We start from the raw sequence: 16393 nt of genomic DNA, 5'->3' as shown, positions 1-16393 counted from the left end.
GATGCAAGAATGTGAATATCAAAACATTATGATGAGTGAAATACACATGAAGAATACAGCAACAGACTAGAAGAAAATATTTGCAAAAAACAAATCTGATAAAAGATTGTTATCCAAAATATATAAAGAACTGTTAAAACTCAACAGTAAGAAAACAAATATCCCATTTAAAAAACGGGCCAAAGATCTGAACAGGTATCTCACCAAAGAAGATTACAGATGGAAAAAAAAATCATGTGAAAAGATATTGCACATAGTATGTCATAAGGGAAATTCAAATTAAAACAGTGAGATACCACTACACACCTATTAGAATGGCCAAAATCCAGAATGCTGACAGCACGAAATGCTGACAGGTATGTGGAACGTGGAGCAACAGGAACTCTGTCTTTGCTGGTGGAAATGAAAGATGGTACAGCCACTTTCAAAGACATTTTGCCAGTTTCTTACAAAATTGAACATACTGTTACCATATGATCCAACAATTGCACTCACTGGTATTGACCAAAAGGAGTTGAAAGCTTATGTCCACATAAAAACCTACACATGGTTGTTAATAGCAGCTTTATTCGTAATTGCCAAAATTTGGAATCAACCAAGATGTTCTCCAGTAGGTGAGTGGATAAATAAACTGTGGTACATCCAAATGATGGAAAGTTATTCAACACTAAAAAGAACGAACAATCAAGCCATGAAAATGCATATTCCTAAGTGAAAGGAGCCATTCTGAGAAGGCTATATACTATATGATTCCAGTTACATGACATTTTTGAAAAGGCAAAACTATAGAAACAGTACAAAGATCAGTGGTTGTCAGAAGTTAGGAGAGAGGGAGGGATGAAAAAGAGAAGTACTGAGGATTTTTAGGTCAGTTAAAGTATTGTGTATGATACTATGATGATGAATACATGCCATTACATATTTATCAAAACCCACAGAATGAATGCACAAAGCTAAAAGTGAACCTGAATGTAAACTCTGGACTTTGTGTGATAATGATGTGTCAATGTAGGTTCATAAATTGTAACAAATGTATCTCTTTGGTGAGGGGTATTGATAATGGGAGAAGCTATGAATCTATGGGGTAGGGGTATATTTCTGTACCTTCTGTTCAATATTGCTGTGAACCTACGACTGCTATAAAATTAAAGTCTACTTAAAAAGTCCAGATTTACAAAACAAGTCAATGAAGAGATTTTTTTAATTAACAATTTAAAGTCTTTGAAATTAAGAAACAATTTAAAAACAATTACTGGATCAAAATAAAATAAAAATTGAAATTACTGATAATTTAGAAAATATTTCACATTAAAAATACAAACTGGGGCTTCCCTGGTGACGCAGTGGTTGAGAGTCCGCCTGCCGACGCAGGGGACACAGGTTCGTGCCCCGGTCCGGGAAGATCCCACATGCCGTGGAGTGGCTGGGCCCGTGAGCCATGGCCACTGAGCCTGCACGTCCGGAGCCTGTGCTCCGCGATGGGAGAGGCCACAACAGTGAGAGGCCCGCGTACCGCAAAAAAAAAAAAAAAACTGATGAGTGATTAATTTGAAACGGTGAATAATTGTGTGTGTGTGTATGTCTGTCTGGTTTTGGTATGAAGGAGATGCTGGTCTTACAGAAAAGAGTTTGGAAGTGTTCCTTCCTCTTCAATTTTTTGGAAGAGTCTAAGGGTAGTTAACTCTTCTTTAAATGTTTTATAAAATGCACCTGTACAGCTGTCTGGTCCTGGACTTTTGATTGTTGAAAGTTTTTTGATTACTGATTCAATTTCATTACTGGTAATTAGTCTGTTCATATTTTCTACCTCTTCCAGATTGAGTCTTGAGAGATTATACATTTCTAGGAATTTATCCATTTCTTATAAGTTGTGCATTTTATTAGTGTATAATTGTTCATACTAATCTCTTATGATCCTTTGAATTTTTTTGGTGTCAGTTGTAACTTTTCCACTTTCATGTCTGATTTTATTTATTTACACCCTCTTTTTTTCTGGATGAATCTGGCTACAAGTTTACCAATTTTGTTTATCTTCTCAAAGAACCAGATCTTAGCTTCATTGACCTTTTCTATTGTTTATTTTAGTCTCTATTTTATTTATTTATGCTCTGATCTTTACTATTTCTTTACTTCCGTCAACTATAGGTTGTTTTTTTTTTAACATCTTTATTGGAGTATAATTGCTTTACAATGTTGTGTTAGTTTCTGCTGTATAGCAAAGTGCATCAGTTATACGTATACATATATCCCCATATCTCCTCCCTCTTGCGTCTCCCTCCCTCCCACCCTCCCTATCCCACCCCTCTAGGTGGTCACAAAGCACTGAGCTGATCTCCCTGTGCTATGTGGCTGCTTCCCACTAGCTATCTATTTTACATTTGGTAGTGTATGTATGTCAATGCCACTCTCTCACTTTAACTATAGGTTTTGTTTGTTCTTCTTTTTCTAGTTCCTTTAGGTGTAAGGTTAGGTTGCTTATTTGAGATTGATTTGTTTTCTGAGGTAGGCTTGTATCGCTATAGACTTCCCTCTTAGAAGGGCTTTTGCTGAATCCCATAGATTTTGGACCATTTGGACCACTGTGTTTCCATTTTCATTTGTCTACAAGTGTTTTCTGATTTCCTCTTTGATTTCTTTGTTGATCCATTAGTTGTTTAGTAGCATGTTGTTTAGACTCCACATGTTTGTGTTATCTGTGGGGTTTTTTTCTTTTGTACAATTGCCCATTAAAATATGCAGAGGTTAGGGGCACCAACCCGTTGCACAGTCAAAAATCCATGTATAAATTTTGACTCCCCTCCAAACTTAACTACTAATAGCCTACTGTTGACCAGAAAGCCTTACCGATAACATAAACAGTCAATAAACACAAAGTCTGTATGTTATACGTATTATAAACTATATTCTTACAATAGAGTAAAAAGAAAATGTCATTAAGAAAATCATAAAGAAGAGAAATTACATTTTACAGTACTGTACCCAATTTATCAATACCATAAGTTTATGTCATCTGTTCACAAGATGAATCATCTATCAGTACCTACATCAGTGTTGTCTTATATGGTACAAAGCACTGTAGATGTTGTATGTATTACTAACACTAGCCATCAGTAATGAAAAAATGTGAAAAAGAAATTTATATTTATTTACAAGTACAGCAATTCATGCTTTGATAACAAAAAATCAGCAATATGATTGTTTTATGGTAAAATGTAGTGTAATCAATAGGGCTGCTTCACAGTAGCTTAGCCTACACACTAATGAATGAATAATTATAAAATTTTAAAAATCTACAAACAATAAATGCTGGAAAGGGTGTGGAGAAAAAGGAACCCTCTTGCACTGTTGGTGGGAATGTAAATTGATACAGCCACTATGGAGAACAGTATGGAGGTTCCTTTAAAAAACTAAAAATAGAACTACCATATGACCCAGCAAGCCCACTACTGGGCATATACCCTGAGAAAACCATAATTCAGTAAGATTCATGTACCACAATGTTCATTGCAGCTCTAGTTACAATAGCCAGGACATGGAAGCAACCTAAGTGTCCATCGACAGATGAATGGATAAAGAAGATGTGGCACATATATACAATGCAATATTACTCAGCCATAAAAAGAAATGAAATTGAGTTATTTGTAGTTAGTTGGATGGACCTAGAGTCTGTCACACAGAGTGAAGTAAGTCAGAAAGAGAAAAACAAATACCGTATGCTAACACATATATACGGAATCTAAAAAAAAAAAAAAAAGTTTCTGAAGAACCTAGGGCAGGACAGGAATAAAGACACAGACGTAGAGAATGGACTTGAGGACACGAGGAGGGGGAAGGGTAAGCTGGGACGAAGTGAGAGAGAAGCATGGACATATATACACTACCAAATGTAAAATAGATGGCTAGTGGGAAGCAGCCTCATAGCATAGGGAGATCACCTCGGTGCTTTGTGACCGCCTGGAGGGGTGGGATAGGGAGGGTGGGAGGGAGATGCAAGAAGAAGGAGATATGGGGACATATGTATATGTATAGCTGATTCACTTTGTTATAAAGCAGAAACTAACACACCATTGTAAAGCAATTATACTCCAATAAAGACGGTAAAAAAAATCTTTATGGCATACAGTATTACAGTCATATTTACAATACAGTACCAAAAACAGTTACTTTCATTTAAAAACCACTCAGTGATGATAGGCTGATATGCAGTTTCTCCAACTATAAGAGAGAGAGGCATACTGTACAGTAAGGTAATTCTTTGAAAGCAAAGTTATAAAACAGTAAGAAATCTAACACATTAATTTTATATTAATATCACTCACTTTATGCCTATGTAAGGATAGACTATCCATTTCAATACAAGTCTTAAACACAATGACCTACATGATGAATACTCAGATGATGATGATGACACAAAAATGTCTCACACAGGGGCTTCCCTGGTGGCACAGTGGTTGAGAGTCCGCCTGCTGATGCAGGGGACATGGGTTCGTGCCCCGGTCCGGGAAGATCCCACATGCTGCAGAGCGGCTGGGCCCGTGAGCCATGGCCGCTGAGCCTGTGCGTCCAGAGCCTGTGCTCCACAATGGGAGAGGCCACAACAGTGAGAGGCCCGCGTACCGCAAAAAAAAAAAAAAAAAGTCACACACAGTTCTTGTCATACAGTTATTACATTTTCACAGGAAAGCACTCACACATACACAAGAGATAAGTTGATTGACTATATGGCATGATGATTATTTACTATTCATTAAGTGGAAGTGGATCATCTTAAAGGTCTTCACCCCTGCTGTCTCACGCTGAGTAGGCAGAGGAGGAAGAGGTGGAGGAGGGGCGGGGGAGGCAGGCGAGGCAAGCACACTAGTGTAACTTCACAGAAATGTACTGTGATTTCTGTTGGACTTTTCTTGTTTTTTCATTTCTCTAAAAATTGTTTCTATACAGTACCTCTCCTCCACCGTTTGCTTTAGTTTCAGCGGCCATATCACAGAAGGCTCCAATGTCATGAAAGAAGTTAGAAGTAGTCTTGAATAATCAGAACCCCACGTCAAACTGTCTAATGTCAATTTGTTTTCTGGTGCTGCTTCTTCTACATCTTCTTCCTTACTGTCTGGCACTGGTTCAGAAGCACTCAACTCCATCAAGCTGTCCTTAGTTAATTCCTGTGGTGTGGTATCTATCAGCTTTAGAATTTCTCCGAGATCCATATCTTGAAACCCTTCAACCCCCACCTTTTTAAATTTTTTTTTCTATATCCGCAATCTCTTCCACGATTTCCTGTCTCTGTCATAAATCCTGTGAAGTCATGATCATCTGGACAGTTTTCTCCAGCAGGAATTTATTGGTTCAAGCTCTGTAGTTCTCACAGCTTTTTCTATAACACAACGGCATCTTCCAGGGCAAAATCCTTCCAGACTTTCATGATGTTCTCCCTATCTGGGTTCCCCTCCATAGCACTGACAATCCTGTGCATAGAGTACTGTGCGTAATGAGGCTTAAAGATCCTTATGGATGCCCTGATCTAGAGGCTGAATTAGAGATGTTGTTAGAGGGCAAGTAGACCACTTTGATGCCGTTGGTGTTGAACTCATGGAGATCTGGGCGTCCAGGGGGCACTGTCCAATAGCAAAAAGAACTTTAAAAGGCAGTCCCTTATTGGCAAGGTACTTCCTGACTTTAGGAACAAAGCATCAATGGAACCAATCCAAAACAATGGTTCTCGTTATCTAGGCCTTCTTGTACAATCAAAACACAGGAAGCTGATATTTATCTTTTCCCTGCTAGGCTCCTGGATTAGCAGCTTTATAGACAATGGCAGTCCTGATCATAAACCTGACTTCGTTTGCACTAAACAGTTGAGTTAGGCTACCCCTTCCTGCCCTAAATCCTAGTGCTTGCTTCTCTTCCTTACTAACAGAAGTCCTTTGTGGCATTTTTTTCTAGGATACAGCATTTTCATCTGCATTAAAAATCTGTTCAAGCAGATATCTCATCAGTGATTCCTTAATGGCATCTGGGTACTCATCTGCTCCCTCTCAGTCAGGAGAAGCTGCTTCTCCTGTTATCTTGACATTCTTTAAGCCAAACCTCTTTCTAAAATTATCAAACCATCCTTTGCTGGCGTTAAATTCTCCAGCTTTAGACCCTTCATCTTCCCTTTGCTGTAAGTTGACATATAATGACTTCACTTTTTCTTGAATCATATTAGAGTCTATAGGTATGCCTTTCTCACAACAATCCTGCACCCACATAAGTTGCATTTTCAATATGAGATTAAAAGGTATTATGCAATGAGTACAAGGTTTGAGCACCTTCTGGAGTAGCTGCAGTGATGGCTTCACAAATTTCCTTCTCTGTTTTTTACAATGGTCCTTATGCTGGATTCATTTGTCTTGAAATGGCAGGCAACTGCAGCTGCAGACCTCAATCTATAGTACGTATCAAGCAATTCAGCTTTTTCCTGTAGTGTCATGACTCTTCTCTGCTTCTCAGGAGCACTTCCAGTATCCCTAGTGGCACTTCATATGGGTTCCATGGCTTCATTTAATGTTTACAGTATTGCACTAAATACGATGAAAAATACACACGAAAGCTCACTTTTCACTGTGATGTGCAATTTACTGGAGAGAAGAACTGCTCATGCAGATATGATTAGCGTCACAAGGCATTTTAAGTGGATACTCAACACTTAAATGCAAAAGTATGTGTGCATACTTCAAAAGTATGTGTGCGCCATTTTCCAGTGACCAATTATGTACTAAATGGCTTGAGGTCCCACTGGATAGAATGGAGGAGAATGTATTGTGTGTATTGATGAGATGGCATGCGTGGTTCCTCAAAGGAACCCAACCACTATTTTAACTGATGGGCTCTGGGAATCAGAGATTCAAATCAGAATCATGAAAAGACTGAAGGATCACAATTTTCTACTAAGGCAGCTGACATCAACCTTCTGCTTATTGGTTCATGATTTTTTCTGGTGATACAAGTCCAACAATAATCTAGTTGGCTGCCAATTTAGCTCATCCCTCAGAACTCACTTAGGCATTTCCACATATCCCTGCTGACCAATACCCCCTGATGGTCATCTGGTCTTGCTGACTATTAAGGTAATTATATCTATATTTAAGAGTTAAATGTCACCACCTGGCTTCAACTGTTCTGGAATCCTGACACACACATTGTCACTAGAGAGCCCAGCTGACTGGAATCATTTTTACTGTCTATCAGGACCTACAGAGAACAGCCACCACTGAGTTCCACAGATTCCAGGGCTCCCCTTACTGCTGTACTCCTTACAGTCCTAGTGAAGGAAGTGTTCTGGAAGACCTCCAAGAAAATATAGTCAGTTAATGGGCAGTCTGATATTATGTAATACATGCATTCCAATACATCCAACTTCCTGAGTTTCTGACCCCAGTGCTCAAAATCTCCCAAGACAGTTCCAGCAACTCCCACCTCACTAACTAGAGGCAAGCATCATGTCCACACTTTAAAAAGCCGTCAGCAACTTCATGTAAACTCACTAAGATATGAAATCCTGAAATATAGAAGAGTGACGCCGTATCAGTATAGTCTCCCTTCTCCGGTCTTATATCCCATGTCCCCAGGTCCAACATCCTCACTGTGCATTCCTGATTCCTGCCTCTGCATACTTGCCAGGCTCTGCAACTTTCTGAGTGAATAAGCTATCTCTTCCTATAGCAGAGACTGAGTTTTCCCATTCATGCTACACTGAGACCTGATGCTTCTTACTGATCTGAAGACAGTAAGTAGAGGCAGGGGACACTCTGGAAGAGGACATCTTTTTAGGAAGCATAACCCTCAGGTGAAATCTTTGCACTGTGTCCAGAGAAAAGGAAGCTATTCTACTCTAGCAAATGACAGAGGGCTACTTCTGTCAGGAGTGTTCAAGAGAATCTAGGATTCAGGGTTCTAAGGTCATACTCATAAGTGTCCCCACTGTAGGCCTCAAAGTCTTACTCCTTGTCATCAGGCAACGACTCTGGCATGCGTAAATTGTCATGACTGAGCCTTCAGTTTCATCTGCAGTCTGCCAACCTTATGATTAAATCCTGGGCATAATTTTCAAGATACTCTGCTCTCTGGCTATAGAGGATGAGGGTCTTTAAATGCTGTTATGAGGGCCTCTGATGTTCACATTATGCCTTGAATTGATGGAAGTCTCCTTCTTTTATTTTTATTTTTTTTTTTTTTTTTGCGGTACGCGGGCCTCTCACTGTTGTGGCCTCTCCCTTTGAGGAGCACAGGCTCCGGACGCACAGGCTCAGCGGCCATGGCTCACGGGCCCAGCCACTCTGCGGCATGTGGGATCTTCCCGGACCGGGGCACGAACCCGTGTCCCCTGCATCGGCAGGCGGACTCTCAACCACTGTACCACCAGGGAAGCCCGATTCTCATTCTTTAAGTGGAATATTGGAAAGTACAGGAAACTGTCCACTGCAGCCTTGATGAAACCCTAAAAGCCATGAGAGTTGGCAAGATGTATCGTAAGTATCTGCCACAACATTTTATCAAAACTACTTTCACCTATTTTTATCTGATTTCCCCTTTATTTCCCACTGAGGAACATTAGTTTCTATCAGTAGGGTTGTTAGAAGGCTGAAGGAAAAAACAATTAAATACTACTGACCTTCATTACACATACATTGAAAATGACAGACATTATATTTTACATAATGCAAATATGGGTCACCTTCACATTGTAAATTGAGAAATTTTACAAAAATAATATGTGTGTTTTCTTTAAAGTCTGCATGTTGCTCCTCAAAAGTAAACAATTTTCCTAGAGAATACCACTTCACTCATTTCATATTTATTTTTATATTATACTTTTCCATTAAATTAATTTTTAACTTACCATTTTTGAGTTCCAACTGTGTTTAGGCCAGGGCCAGAATGAGAACTTTACCTGGGCAAGATTAATAATTTGGTGTCCCTTTAAATGAATATTTTGACCCCATACTGAAGCCCTGCCCACTGTGTCTGCTATTCCCTTCCCCCAGCACACACCACAAGAAATTATCTCCAATTTTTTCCATGAACAACCGGTGCGGTTCATGTGTGGACCCACCAATTCCTCGGCCCCAGGGCCTTCACGCTATTGACGATGAGCACTTGAGCACCGATTTATCAGCCACCTCAGCTGGACTCTGCTTTTAAGCTTCTCACTGGCTTCACTCCAGGTTAGCCAGCGTTCCTGTCTCATTTCTCCCTGAAAGCTCTTGTTTCTCTTTAGAGTTTCAGTCATTTGGTTACCCTGTAATCTCAGTTCTCCAACACTTTCAAGAAAACGCATGAATTTGCAGTGCGCCCAGCTTTTCTTTCTTTCATTGTAAAGGTGGGAACAATGCTTTTTCCAGCTCTCTACATCTTGAGCAAAAACTGGAAATGCTATCGTTCATTTTTACTTGTTTGCTTTACTGATGTGGTATCCCTTTCTGTTTACTACATTCTATACCCAGAAAATTTTAACTCTTCCTTCAAGTTCCATCTCAAATATGCTTTGCTCACACTTTCCTTATTCTTCCATGATAAATCAATCATTCCCTTTCAGTACTCCTTCACTACTTTCTTCATTCCATTCCATTAAATAAATTTATTGAACACTTATATTGTAGCACTGATGCAATGGTCCCTAAAGAGGTTCACTTAATAAAGGATACAGGCAAGTACATAGATAATGCAAGGAAAAAATTAGTAAATAGGAAGACAACCAATTTCAATTTGGAGAGGTTATGAAAAATACACAAATGAGATGTGATGTCTGACTACATACTTAAAGCCAAACAGAAATTATCCTGGGAAGAGGAAAGAGTTCATTCATAAGCATCTCAAATCACTAATGTATCAATAATAAATTAATATAGTATATTTTGGCTAGTGTCTCCACTGCTAGCCTGAAAGAAGCTTTAAGTAAAAACCATGTGTTAGTCATCTTCATTAAGAGTAGCAACCACTCATTTAATAATTGTTTACTGACTTGAGTGACTAGCTTTGCTTCTTAAAAAGAGGATTTTTTTCCAGTATAAGCACACTGCAGGAAATTATTGCTTTAAGTATGAGGACCCTATTGTCATCACTGCCCTACACTCAAATAAATAAATTAAATTAATAAATAAATATTTATACAAATATAAATATATAATATAAATATGTAAATAATATACATATATTTCTATTTTATATTTGTATAATATATGATATATATTATTATATAATATAAATCTTATATAAATAAATAAGTAAAACAAAAAAGTAATAAATGTAATTCTATCTACAAAAACTGTCCACAAAATAACCTCTACAAATTAGTATTCCAAGTTTTCCTCTGCTTATAAAAAATTTCCCATTTATAATAACTAGGGCAAAATGTAATTTCACCATTCAGAACTATATAATTTATTTTTCTAGTATTTCATACATATGCCAAATCCTGTAACTCTGTATATATAAGCTTAGAAGCCCATGAGTTCAGTGAATTAAAATACTGTCTCTCTTACCTGGAAACAAAAATGTTTCTAACGTACTGCATCACATAACAGATAATTATTATGGATGGTTATACCATTTGTGCAAAAGTAAAGTACAAATTTAAATTGCCAGTGTTTATAATGATGATGGAATCTCACAACAAAAATAAAGTATTTGTTGCTTAAGACCAAGAGCTACTACACAATTCATTGGGGGAAGAGAGATGCAAGGAACAGTACAAAATGAAAATGAAGGGCTCTCGTTAAAAATTTATTAAGAATTTTAATATGGCGACAGAAGAACATTCAATCAGGCATGATGCCCTTCTAAGCATGAGGCCCTGTGTAAATGCACATGTCACACACCCAAGAAGTTGGCACTACTTATGACAACCAGTATGTAGCACTGCAAAACACTGGAGGCATCTCTCTGACTTAAAGCATAGGACTCTGATTTAATCTCATTGGTACTGAGAACAAAATAGCCTTCCTTAATAGGAATTTCCCTAAGATCTTATGCTTTGACCTCATTTTTAAGTTTAGAGACTATGGAGAAGGAATAAAAACTGGTTCTGCTCACCTTCTCTTGAAAACCTATGATACCTCAGTGACTAGTCAAAGATGTAACCATCTAACTTGAAATGTTTAGGATAATTCTATTGTAAATAATGTATTGTTCTAAATAAAAACAAACAAAAACATCATTTTCCATGGCTAACATACCTCTTTGGATATAAATTTTTACATATAGTTTTGGAGAATCTTTTATTAATTTTTAAAATAATTATATAATTATTATAATCAGAATTTATGGTTTATGTCATACAGCACATTATACCTAATATAAATGTAAGTGCATATATACAACTCAAAACTATAAAAATGATTTTAATATATGAAGAATATGAATAAGAAAAAAATTTAAGTAACATGAAACAACTACTTTTTAAAGTTACTCCTTTTGGAGGTAGGTGAGAATAACAACTAAATTATAAAAAGACAAAAACCACTCATAAAACTACTGAAAGCAGAGTAACAACAAGAGTGGGTTCATGTCTAATGAAATAACAGAGAAAAAGAAGATAAGTATAAAAAACCACTTGCAAGGCCTAAAAGACTATAATGATCAGAATTAATAATAAAAGATTCAAAAGAAGGAAATGCATAGAAACACTGGATTTCAGTTATTTAACAAGATATAGAGAACAACTATAAAGATAGCAATGGAGGTTTGATATATATTTTTCCAGAAAAAATAAGAATGTTTCTTTTTATCAGAGAGATACAAAAGACAAATATTCTTTGGGCTCTGTTTTGAAGGCGCCACAAAATTGTCATTTTAAAGGCTTAATTTTTTATGAAAATTGATAAAATGCAAGTAAACATAGCTTACAATAATACTGGTTGCTCAACTAACACAACACTAAACTTAAAATGGAAAACCTGTAACAATTAGTTCTACAGCATAAATTCAACCCATGAAAGTTCTAGAAAGTAATGTTTACTTACAATTGGCATTGATCACCTTTTATTCCTTTAGTTGTGCAGAAACATTTTCCTGTGTGCATATGACAAATATTTGCATGTCCACTGCATGTACAAGCTGTAAGTCAAAACCAAAATGATATTGAATATTCCCCATCACAAACATGTGCATCACATTTCAGGGAAGGTTGTATTATCTTATTTGTAAACCATCGATTATCCTCTTGCCATCCAAAAACTAGGGTTAGCATACAAGTTATTTTTAATTAAGGGGAAGTAAATTCACTTATTTAAAAATTTTGTGAAACTCTTCAAAGTCTTTGGGGTATCCTGAAGTCTAGTGTGGATCCAAGTATTTATCTCATCCTTCTTTGGACTTTTTTCCATTTCTAATTTGGTACATCTACTTAATGAAATGAGTTTCAAAGAGCATAAGATCTTTGGAGTCAAACAGCTCAGCTTCAAAATGTACATCTAGCTTCAAAATGTACATCTATAATCACTAGCTATGTGACCTTGGGCAATTTATGTAACGTCACTAGTCTTAGTTTCTTCGTCTTCAAAAGGAAAAAGGAGCTCTCAGGACTTAGTGAGAATTAAATGAGATAATGTATTTTAAATTCCTAGCACATATCAAACACTTAATAAATTCAACTATTACTTCCACTACTTTTACCACTGCCAACAATAAAAAAATATAATTTTACATATTGTATAAAAAAGCATATCTGTTTATTTGCCCAAATATCATCCTTTTCTGAGATCATTCTCAGTTTTAGTATTCCAGAATACTACCTGAAACATTCCATAGCATAACAGTTACATATAGTCAATTTGGTTCATACTGAACTCATTTCATTTTCTTACTTTGCATTCCTTTGTTAAAGATCAGCGTTCCAATTATTCAGGACACCAATCTCACACTTTATTGTGCCCAACATCCAATCAGCTGGCAGGTTTAGTTTCTACATGCAGGATCTTTCTTGTATCTGACCTCCTCCTTTCCACTATGATAACACATCATTCAAGTCCTGTCACTCATGCTGTCTTACTGACACCAATACATTACATAACTGATCTTTCTGCCTTCCGTATGGCTACAACTTATTCTCCAATCCTGAGACATATTCTCAAGAGATAAGGCTGATCATGTCATCAGCCCTTTCAAAAACCTTTAATGAGAACTACTGTGTTCCTGCACACCACCAGCTAGTTAAACCATTCTATTGATAAAAATGAAATAATGATTTCATTCCTGATTTTCATACACATTTAAAAATAAGATAATGAGTCACTGATTTTGATCAAAATATTTTAGAACACTAAGCTTCTTATTAATTGTTTATGATTATTTGCTTTGAAAAAACACATAATTAATATAAAGTAAATATATACAACCCTACACACACATAAAAAATAAATTTTGGTATTAGGTAGATTATTTAAGAAGCCAGGCTTTCTTTGCTAAAAGAGACTTCTACGTAAAAGTGTGGGTTTTCTTTCATAAAGACTATTTAAATAGATCAGTATAATCTTCCTTTAAGTTTGTAGAATTAACTATGGAAACACAACATGTGAGAATTTTAGAAATGAATGACAAGATGCAGAAGTGCAAGGAATAAAGGAAATTATCATGAGCAAAAAAGGGACTCAGATATACTGATACCATGTAACTTCATAAATAGTGAATGCATATACCATGGTATCTTTTAATATTAACTTGCCGTTTCACATTAATATTATCTTGTATTCAGAACTTCACTAAAAAACAAATGATGCACATTAATATTTTAAAACTTGGGTAAACTTATTTACCCTTTATGGCAGAACTAGATAACAGTCACACTTGCAGCATTTCTTTAAAGAATTATCAATGTATAGTAGCTTTAATAATTTCTGAGACAGAAAAAAATATTGTGTTAAAAAATACCTTTTAGTGAAAACTCATTTTGAGAGAATTCCCTTCTGGTGCTACACTTCAGGCTAAAATGGCACAAATGTATTTTAAATTCAATTGTTTAAAATTTATACTTCATGACGGTACTGAAATCATTCTGTTGTTGTCAGCGTTTGAGGTTATCTTTTTATGCTGAATAAGCACCTATAAAATCATCATACTGTGGCCTTTTGTTTGGTAAATTTTATATGATGATGATTTTATAGCCTAGCTATACATTACAGGAACATTATGAGGTCACATGGTATTTCTGTTTCCCTATAATATAAATTTGCAATATCAACTTGTAACTAAAACTAAACAATAAGGATAGAAAAAAAGATGCTGTAAGAGTTATTCAAATAAATTGTATATAAAGGATATACTTTAGAAAAGGAAATCAAAAAATAGTCATTGGCAGTACTTGTTTCCAAGTCAGTTTATGTGCCTCCGTCCTTTAATTGCTATGTCATTGCTATCTGTCACACACAAATACAACAGCTTCTGGGAGTTAGGAGATCATGTCCACTTAATTTCCTTTATATACTTCTAGCGTAATTATACTTGATATTTAGTAGATATATTACATTAGGTTTCAAATATAGTAAGAATTCTGGCAAAGACAAATGTTCAAATAGCCACATGACTTAAAATTAATTCTTCAAACTTATATTTTTATTTACAGCTCTAAGCCCAAACAGCCATCATGTGTGGTTTATGAAAAGGGAAAACAGAACATAGCTGTTACCCTTTGATATAAATAAACATGAAATGTTGATACCAATAATATCTTAGCAATTTGGTTTTTCTCACTAAAAACTCAAAAATTACAACTATTGCCATGTATTAATCTGTTGCTGAGAGTATGATTTTGTTTTCTCCTGGAAAGATGACAAGTCTCATAATTTAAAATGTGTCATTTGACTTACAGAGATTATTTTGTTTACTTAGGATACTGGGCACCCATATTTGCCTAAATAAAGAGTAAATGAGAAATTAAGAAATGATTCTTTCTCCAATAAATAAAGCACAGTGAAACTCAGTTATTCAGTCCTTGTTCCAGTATTTGTTGAACGCTGTTGGGTGAAAGGCACTGCTCTAGAACTAGTCTGAGAATATGATGGTGAACAAGAATCTAGAACTTAAGGACTGGAACTGCCAAGTAAATGGTACTGTTTTAAGGATTTAAGTTACAGGTTGGAAAGTCATAAAGTGCCAAGAGGGCTATTAAGATTCATATTTTATATTTCAAAGCCATCTAACATATTGAAAAATGAGGAGAAACTCTAACCATCTGTTTTAAGGGTCAGTAAACTATATCCGTGAGGGCAAGTCCTCACTTCCTATTTTTTATGGCCCATAAGCTGAGAACGGTTTCTACATTTTCAAAGTACTGTGGAGAAGAAGGAGGTGAAGCTGGAGGAAAAGGAGGAGGAACAAGAGGAGGCAGCAGCAAAGCAGCAACCATACCTGTACCTGGATCACAAAAAATAAAATATTCACTACCTGATGCTTTAGAGAAAAAAAAAATTGCCAACCCCTGACCTATAACCACAAAGCCTGGAAACACATAACTTGTCAGTTCTTCATTCTGACTGAATGTTCAAAACACAAATCTCATTTAAAACAAACAAGGTTTTGTTTTTTTCTTTTTTGATAGAAGAGGGTTAAGCATAAGCACTGAAAATATTTGACCAAAATAAATTTCAACCCAACTCTTCTGGAATTGTATTTTTAATACCTTGTGTTTAGCTTTGATAAAGAATAACTTTAGTCATATTTCATTTTCTAACTCTAGCAAGATAAATTTCTTGAACACGCCTAATGACTACCATTAAAGTTTTTAAACGCTTTAAATTTTACTTATTTCTTTAATCTGAAGTTTTCATACATCTAAAAAAAGTAGAGCAAAATATTAATACCCTGGGCTACAGATGAGGCAAGAATGACACATATTATTAGAATCTATTCACGAGCCAAACCTCAATACCAATGAAATACCAGGCATTTTTTCCCACATTCAGTTCTACCACCAAAAATTACTACTTGCCTTAAGTTCAAATTCTTAAATTCCAATTTATTGAATTTTTATTGCATCTCTTTTTAAATCTGCAATGTTTTCAATGAGATTGTTTTTAAAGGTTGTTTTGAATAGTTATTAATCAATGAATCAAATCATCTGAAAAAAGTCGTTGAGTATTCATTATGTTAAAAATATAAAACATGAAGTAGGTTAATGATAAGAACAATATTTTGCAATCATATATGACTGCACTATTTCCAAAGTACTTTCACACACATTACCTATTCAATCTTTACACATGTATTATACTCATTTGATAGAACAGCCTCACAGAAATGAAAAAAAAAAGTCCACATTTATACATCTAGTAAGTAGTAAAGAGTTATATCCTGAGATTCTTTCAGCTTCTTGATAGACGATATATATGTGTGGATAGCACATATAGGTAACATGTAACAT

General features: G+C 35.8%; 1 protein-coding gene across 2 annotated transcripts in view; it reads right to left on the bottom strand.

The window, feature by feature from the left end:
* The window catches only part of ATRNL1 (attractin like 1), a 706327-nt gene that overhangs the window by 490864 nt on the left and 199070 nt on the right, over positions 1-16393 (bottom strand). For both annotated transcript variants that reach the window (XM_049697036.1, XM_049697035.1), the window contains exon 20: positions 12000-12093. In XM_049697036.1, coding sequence (XP_049552993.1) covers positions 12000-12093 — 94 coding nt within the window. The remainder of the gene's footprint in view (positions 1-11999; positions 12094-16393) is intronic.

This window comes from Orcinus orca, chromosome 14 (genome assembly GCF_937001465.1).
Source record: "Orcinus orca chromosome 14, mOrcOrc1.1, whole genome shotgun sequence".
In the NCBI taxonomy this organism is placed as follows: Eukaryota; Metazoa; Chordata; class Mammalia; order Artiodactyla; family Delphinidae; genus Orcinus; species Orcinus orca.
Note: the sequence above shows the minus strand (reverse complement) of the source record. Positions and strands in the feature narration are given on the sequence as shown.